Source organism: Amaranthus tricolor, chromosome 12 (assembly GCF_026212465.1).
Source record: "Amaranthus tricolor cultivar Red isolate AtriRed21 chromosome 12, ASM2621246v1, whole genome shotgun sequence".
In the NCBI taxonomy this organism is placed as follows: domain Eukaryota; kingdom Viridiplantae; phylum Streptophyta; class Magnoliopsida; order Caryophyllales; family Amaranthaceae; genus Amaranthus; species Amaranthus tricolor.
In genome coordinates this window covers 13,414,524-13,422,068 of record NC_080058.1, presented here as the reverse complement: position 1 = coordinate 13,422,068, position 7,545 = coordinate 13,414,524, and the positions used below count along the sequence as shown (strand labels likewise).

The 7,545-nt window shown below is 25.3% G+C and overlaps 1 protein-coding gene across 1 annotated transcript; it reads right to left on the bottom strand.

Moving 5' to 3' along the window:
• Positions 1–3,297: 3,297 nt before the first annotated feature.
• LOC130796901 (uncharacterized) lies at positions 3,298–4,531 on the bottom strand. Its single transcript, XM_057659329.1, has 3 exons — positions 4,301–4,531; positions 4,116–4,187; positions 3,298–3,610 (listed from the first exon to the last, which is right to left on the bottom strand). The coding sequence occupies exons 1-3, from the start codon at positions 4,469–4,471 to the stop codon at positions 3,329–3,331; spliced, it is 525 nt and encodes a 174-aa protein (XP_057515312.1). The 5' UTR covers positions 4,472–4,531; the 3' UTR covers positions 3,298–3,328.
• Positions 4,532–7,545: the final 3,014 nt, after the last annotated feature.

Genomic DNA, 7,545 nt, shown 5'->3' with positions numbered 1-7,545 from the left:
TTTATTCTCCCAAAATCATTAATGAAAGCAAGGAAATCATTTCTAATAGAGATAAGAAACCATTCATAGTTAAGCCTTGGCACCGAAATACATTGTATGAGAAATCGAGTCTACTGTCTGTCCCTGTTTGAGTTAAGCTACCTAAGTTGCATGTTAGATAATATTGAATAGAGGTTATGTTGACACTGATTGTAGGATACTTGGGTACAATTTTAAAAGTGGACAACGCTACCATCAACAAAGATAGAATGATGTTTGCTAGGGTTTTTGTTGACATGAATGTAGCTTAGGGTTTTTTTGGGCATTTTTATTACACGAGAAGCATGATGAACTTATTACACAAAAAGATCAAAATGATTGGGTCCTGATATGGTGCACCAAATGGTCTCAAATTGGGCATATAGTAGCTGATTGCAGAATGGGTACAAAGAGAGTATCTAAGCCTCAACTAAAGGTCGATGATAATGGCGTTAGACAATTAGACTAATTTTAAAAGTCTTGATTCACAAAGCAATACAACGTCCTCTGGTCAGTCGACAATAGGTAGGGGGAAGGAAAAGGAAGTGTTATCAGCAACATCAATGGACACAGTACTAGAAAAGAATGCAACTGTGGATGTATCTATTGAGGAGAATGTTGTAGTCAACAATGGGTTTTCTCTTATGAACGTAGAGTCTAGGCAACAGGAAGTTGTATGAACGAAGTAGTTTTGAAGGGATATGTTCTTTTGCCTACTATGCCTAGCCATGTGTTGTCCTAGGTCAAGTTAGATGTGAGGAACATACACCAATCCCTACATCATAATGCATTTTCAACAACCCTCTCATGGTAGCTAAGATAATGTTTAGTTATACTTTTGCTTTCTTTGAGTACTTCCTTGTATAGTGATAGTCTTGTATAGCCAATTTGGGCTTTTTTTGGTCTTGATACTATTGGCCCTTCCTTTCTCTGCATGTGAAGAGTTGGCTAAAGAAACCCTTCCTAAAAGGTGGACTTTGGTTCCATACTAATGCATATATCAGTTAGGTTGGCGTCTTAATTTTTTGTTTTGTATCGTTTTTGGTTTTCTAGTAAATAAAAAAAATTATTTGCAAAAAAAAAAAGATTAATAAACAAGATTTAGTGAAATTATCCGAAAAAATAAAAAGAAAGGGAGTATTATTTTTTCATTGCATAATCAAAAAATTAATGGGCTATTTCAATCTACACTAAGAGCACCTTTAATGGCGAACTAAAAAGAAGATCATCACGCTATTTTACAATTTTTCTCTCTTATTAACAATGATCTCTTTTAAAAGGTCATCATCTTTTCTCTTTTACTTTTTTTCATCCCACTTTTTCACCTTTTTTATTTAATAATTATCTTTATTTTTTCATAATAACATTTCATGTACAAATTTAATATAATTTTTTATACTAAAACTTAATTTTTTGGGCTTTTTTGATGATTTTTTAACGAAAAAAAATAGGTAAATTTGAAATTGCTGTGTCAAAAAATATTAAAGTTGGTCTCATTTTATAGATCTCGAAAAAATATGAATGTTGGTGTAATTTTTTATTGAAACTTATTTAATTAAGAAAATAGCCATTTAAATTATAAATGAATATTTTCTTCAACCGATTGCAAGGTGACACTTGGAAAGGGACAACATGTGGTATCAGGCAGCAACAGGATGTTGATTTCTTCAGCCAATCACACCTTGCCACGTGACGCTTTGGTTGAAGAAAACAAAGTAATCGTTCGGATGAACGGGTCTATTGGTGACCTATTTTGCCAATCTATTTTCTAATCCACCTTGAATTAGGTCACCATTAAGAGTATATTTAATCTAATTTGGTCATATGACCTTAAATTGGATCACTATTAAGGATGCTCTAAATAAAAATTATGATAGCACTCTAGAATAATGAAGAAATATAGTAATCGTTATCAGCCGGTCTCCTGAGAGACCGTCTCTTTGAGAGACATCTCTCAGACCTAACCCATCAAATCTTAATTGCATTTACTGTATCCTTAATGCATACTTACATTATCCTTAATGCCTACTTATAATAAGCTTGATGCCCACCGAAAAAGAACTTAAAATGGCTACTTACAATATTCTTAATGTCTACCGAGAAACATAACCTACTAGCCTACTTATCATATCCTTAGCGCCTACTTACAATATTTTATTGCCAACTTACAATATACTTAATGCCCACCAAGTACTAAGTACTTACAATATTCCAAATGCCTACTTACAATATTCTTAATGCTTACCGACAATTACTCTAAATTTTTCCTTTTTGGACCAGCCCAATTAAAGATGATCTCTCAAAGAGACGATCTCTCACAAGAATTTACAATCTTTGTAAGTCAATAATCTCAATATCCAAAAGCAAAAAAAAAAATAAAATAAAAATAAAAATAAAAATAAAAAGCCTTCTTTATTTTTTTAAAAAATTATAACATTTTTTTCTATAATGAACAACTACAAATGCAATACTAAACTTTATGCTGAAACAATTATTATAATTATGACGAAATAATACTTTCTACATTCTCAAATATTCGCTACAACGCTATATTATCATTATTGATACTAATTATCGTTCAATCTTATTTGATGTATTGCGGTTAATGTGTAAGAAAATATATAGTCAAGTGGAATCTTGTTTGGATCGTGTAATCACATACTTTCATAATATTAACTTTTATAATTTTTAGACGTATATAATTTAATATATAAATGATTAAAATAACGTATTGGATTGCATAAAAAGTTAAATGTAGCAAGTATAGGGAACGGAGGAGGTATTATTTATGCAAAAAAATTAATAATTTATGTTAAAATATTTTTCCCAAGAGATGATTGAATATTAGGGTTTACGTTTTAACCATATTGATAAAATTTATGATTTTTGATTTAGTCTTGTTTGAAAATTTCAAAATCGTATCAAATCCAAAAATCATTTTACATTTTACAAAAATAGTATATTTTAGACTATAATGAGACCAAATAACCACATTTAGTTTTTAGATCAAATTTTGTGCAGCCTTATGCTAATAATCATCATAAGTACTTTTCTTATTTAATTGCATTGGAGACTTGATTAACAATTTAACATAACCAACAAAACAACATTTAATTATAACAAAGATCTGGCATACATAATTGTAAGCTTGTGATTATATAGTACTTCTAAAACTTAATGTCAATCAAACCATTTTAATATATGCCAAAGAATTAAATGATACAAATAAATTCCTAAAAATTTTAAACTTTAAACTTGGAAGGAAAAATTTTGGTTCATACGTTAAACAAAGAGGTCATAGATGCACTACTCAAATCACTAAGTCACTAAACCCATAATCTTCAAGTGGTCGGTCCATGATCTCTGTTGCATAAGCTAGAATTTCATCTGCTTTTTCATCATTCTCTAATAACTTTTGTAGATCCTTACAATACTCTGCATGTTCTGGGTCATACTTTTCTAAATCAGCTATCAAGCCGGCTATTATTTCTTCTTCTATTACATGCAATGATGGAAAAACATCTTCCTCGTTCTCGATCTTGAACCCGGCCCCCGCCTCGGCTTCAGCCAGTACCTCTACCTCCGAAGGTTTCTGCAATAATATTATAGTTAGTTTAATCGCATTCACTTTGCAGTTTTATTCGATTAAAAATTTATCAAGTGTCATTCCTGACTATTTTTGAGCACTATGTGAAACATTAAAAGGCTTTTGTATAACTAAAATTTCGATTCTCTTAAATTTTTTTTTTTCATCACATTAATATCAAATAAATATACAAATTTAAGTTAATATAATAATAAGGTATTAATGAACAAATTAAATTTTAATAATAAAGATTAACTTAATTTGGCCCTTTATAAGTTAGGCCTAAAATAGTTGCACCTAAAAACTACCCTTAAAAACAGTTATTCACCGGATCTTGAATAGCCGGCTTTGGCATTTATACTTCAATTTTCATATTCTGCCTTTTTTCGTGTATTAAATCACCAATGCGCGTGAAATAATAATAATAATAATAATAATAATAATAATAATAATAATAATAATAATGAATACAATCTTGAAACAAAGGATAATTATTTAAATTCACATTCACCTGATCTTGAATAGTCGATTTTGGATTTGGCTTTCGCCTTGATTTAGCATGATTCATATTCCTCCATTTGTCCTGTATCGTATTCGTATCACCAATTATGTACATACTTCATCAAAATTAAAAAAAAAACAGAACGAAAAGAGAAGCAATTAAAAGGAATAATGTGATAAAAAGAATAAGAATACCTTGAGATCGATGTTGGAACGAGAACGGAGAATATGGCGGAATTGAGAATCTTTGAGAATGACTTTCCATTTACTGACGCCATGTTTGTTTACGCCTTCTCTGAGTGCCTTTTCTTCTTCTGGAGTCCATTTTAGCTTCGTGTTTCCCATTTTTGGCTTTCTATTTTTCATATGCTTCTAAACAATATGAAAATTACTATTTAAGAATGTAGAAATTAGAGATTAGTGATAAACGGGAAAAAAGGACGGTGAAGGAATAGTATTCTGTTGAATATTTCAAGCACACTCATATTTACACTAACAAACTTTTTTTTTTTTTTGAGTTGATTCTCACTATATTTTAAGTGATAAAAAAAAAATTAAACTCTTCCTTGTTTTTGTACGAAAAGATATTAGTAAATAAGGAATTTTTGTTTTTTTTACTTGTATCATAGTTGACTTCGACATTATTCATCCAATAAATTGACTTTTATATTGTTGGTAATCTGTAAGTTAAAATATAGTCATATTGAATCTTGATTGAATCGTATTGATTCAACGTTTATTAATTTTTAATTTTTATAATTTTTTGACATGCATAATTAGATATTACAAACTATTGAATTCATAAATTGAGAGACGTGAAAAAGTAAATGGTACAATAAAAAGAATACAGGAATTATCTTGTATCAAGGTAATCCACAATATCATTTTAAAAAATAAGGTAATCCATAAAAATATACTTACTCTAAAAATTATGAATTATCAATAATATAATTAAGTTCACAATAACAATGTCTGATGTGTGACTTCTACGCGAATGAAGATATTGAGTACCGAAAAGTAGTATTAACTCATAGATTAATATCGAATTATATATCTCTTATTAGTCCAATTGGATCTAGACACTATTTGGTTGGTTAGCTTTGACCTATATTTTAAAAATGTAATAGTTTACTTTATCAAAAAATAAATCAAACAAAAATTCTTCTCATCCTTCTTATTATTTAATTATATATATATATATATATATATATATATATATATATATATATATATATATGATCTAATAGAAGGATAGGAAGGAATTTTATCCGTTAGATCTTTAAATCAATGGTACATTAAATCAATGGTACATTTTGCTCGCAGTTCAGAACAGAAAATAATGTGATGTTTTCTTAATTAATATGTGATACTTTCTATATAAACATGTGTCACTTAAAAGTGTGATGTTTTCTAAATTAATGTGTGATGCTTTCTTCATAAATATGTGTTACTAGATCTTCTGCTGAGACAACTTTTTTTCAACCGTTAGATCTTTATCAATCAACGGTTTTCTTCATAAATATATATATGTAACAGACCCTTTTTCTTAATCTTAAATATTTTCACAAATTCAATAATCGTTTCGTTTTATTATTTTCTTTTAATGCCGTTTCGAAATTTTATTCTAATTGTTTTTAAGTTCTCGATTTTCTTTTATATATAACTTATTTCTCTTAAAATAAATTATCTAAATATTAAGTCTAGCTAAATTACCTACAATAATTTAATCTTTTAATTTCCTATATTAATTTATGATTAAATATAAAAATGTGTATATATATATAATAATAATAATAATAATAATAACAATAATAATAATAATAATAATAATAATAATAATAATAATAATAATAATAATAATAATAAATTAAAGTATCTAAGTGTTGGCGGCAAGCTAAGCTAGGTGGCCTAAAATTAAGTTAGTCTTATCTTAAGCATAAAGCCAAGTTGAAAAAGAATCTTGGAGCAATTATCACTTTATTTTTTTGGCCGTGAAGGAAGAATTAAAATAATAAATAAACTTTCAATCCTTAACCTATCTATTTCCAAAGCAACCGTGGGTAAAAAAAAAAAAAAAAAAGGGAAGGAAAAATCAGAAAATTTTTTTTCTAAAATAAGCTAATTCCTAAAAAATTCTAAAAACCCTAGAAAATTTTCTAAAAATCCTCAAAAAAATTTCCTAATATTAGTATTTAGTGTTAATTATAGAAATTCAAAGGGAGGAAGCTCATATTGTGGCTAAAAATTCTACAACAAAGGAATTTAATTAATAGTGAAATTATTGAAGGTATAAATTCTTACATATATTTATTTACATAAATTATGCCCATAAATTTTTATATGTGTTTAGTATTATAAATTAATATTTCTGGAAATTTTGGTGAATTAATTCGTCATAATTTATTTTATATGATTTATTCATTGAAATTGTCAAAAATCGCATAAACCGAAATAATTTAATTAAAATAGTAAACATTAATATTTTTAAACGAAAATTTTCTGTACATATATATATATATATATATATATATATATATATATATATATATATATATATATATATATATATATATATATATATATATATATATATATATATATATATATATATATATACATATGTATATATATATATATATATATGTATATATATATATATATGTATATATATATATATATATATATATATATATATATATATATGTATATATATATATATATGTATATATATATATATATATATATATATATATATATATGTATATATGTATATATATATATATATATGTATATATATATATATATGTATATATATATATATATGTATATATATATATATATGTATATATATATATATATGTATATATATATATATATGTATATATATATATATATATATATATATATATATATATATATATATATATATATATATATATATATATATATATATATATATATATATATATATATATATATATATATATATATATATATATATATATATATATATATATATATATATATATATATATATATATATATATATATATATATATATATATATATATATATATAAGTTGTGTATTAATTTCGTGAATTATAGTTGAGTATAAATATTATTATTAATTTTTGTTAAAAATCGCATAAAATAAGAAAAATCATAAATTTGGGTTAAAAATAATTATTTCTGGAAAAAAATAATTTATTTTAGTTACTGTATTTTCAATTCATTTAAGTTATTTTTTTAAAATTTTATGATATTTAAATTTTAAAGAAATAAATTAATAATCTAAATTGTTATTGTAGGAAAAAAGAAAGAAAAATGAAAATGAAAATGAAAATTAATTTATTTTGGTGAATAAGAATATACGCCAACTCATTTAATAAATTATGTATTTTAAAATATTTCGCATCGATTTCGATCTTAAGGGAATTAA

Coding starts and splice junctions, on each gene's coding strand:
- LOC130796901 (XM_057659329.1), bottom strand. CDS start 4,471: ATGAAAAATAGAAAGCCAAAAATGGGAAACACGAAGCTAAAATGGACT. Junction 4,188..4,300: donor GTTCCAACATCGATCTCAAG/GTATTCTTATTC, acceptor AATACGATACAG/GACAAATGGAGGAATATGAA. Junction 3,611..4,115: donor AATCGACTATTCAAGATCAG/GTGAATGTGAAT, acceptor ATATTATTGCAG/AAACCTTCGGAGGTAGAGGT.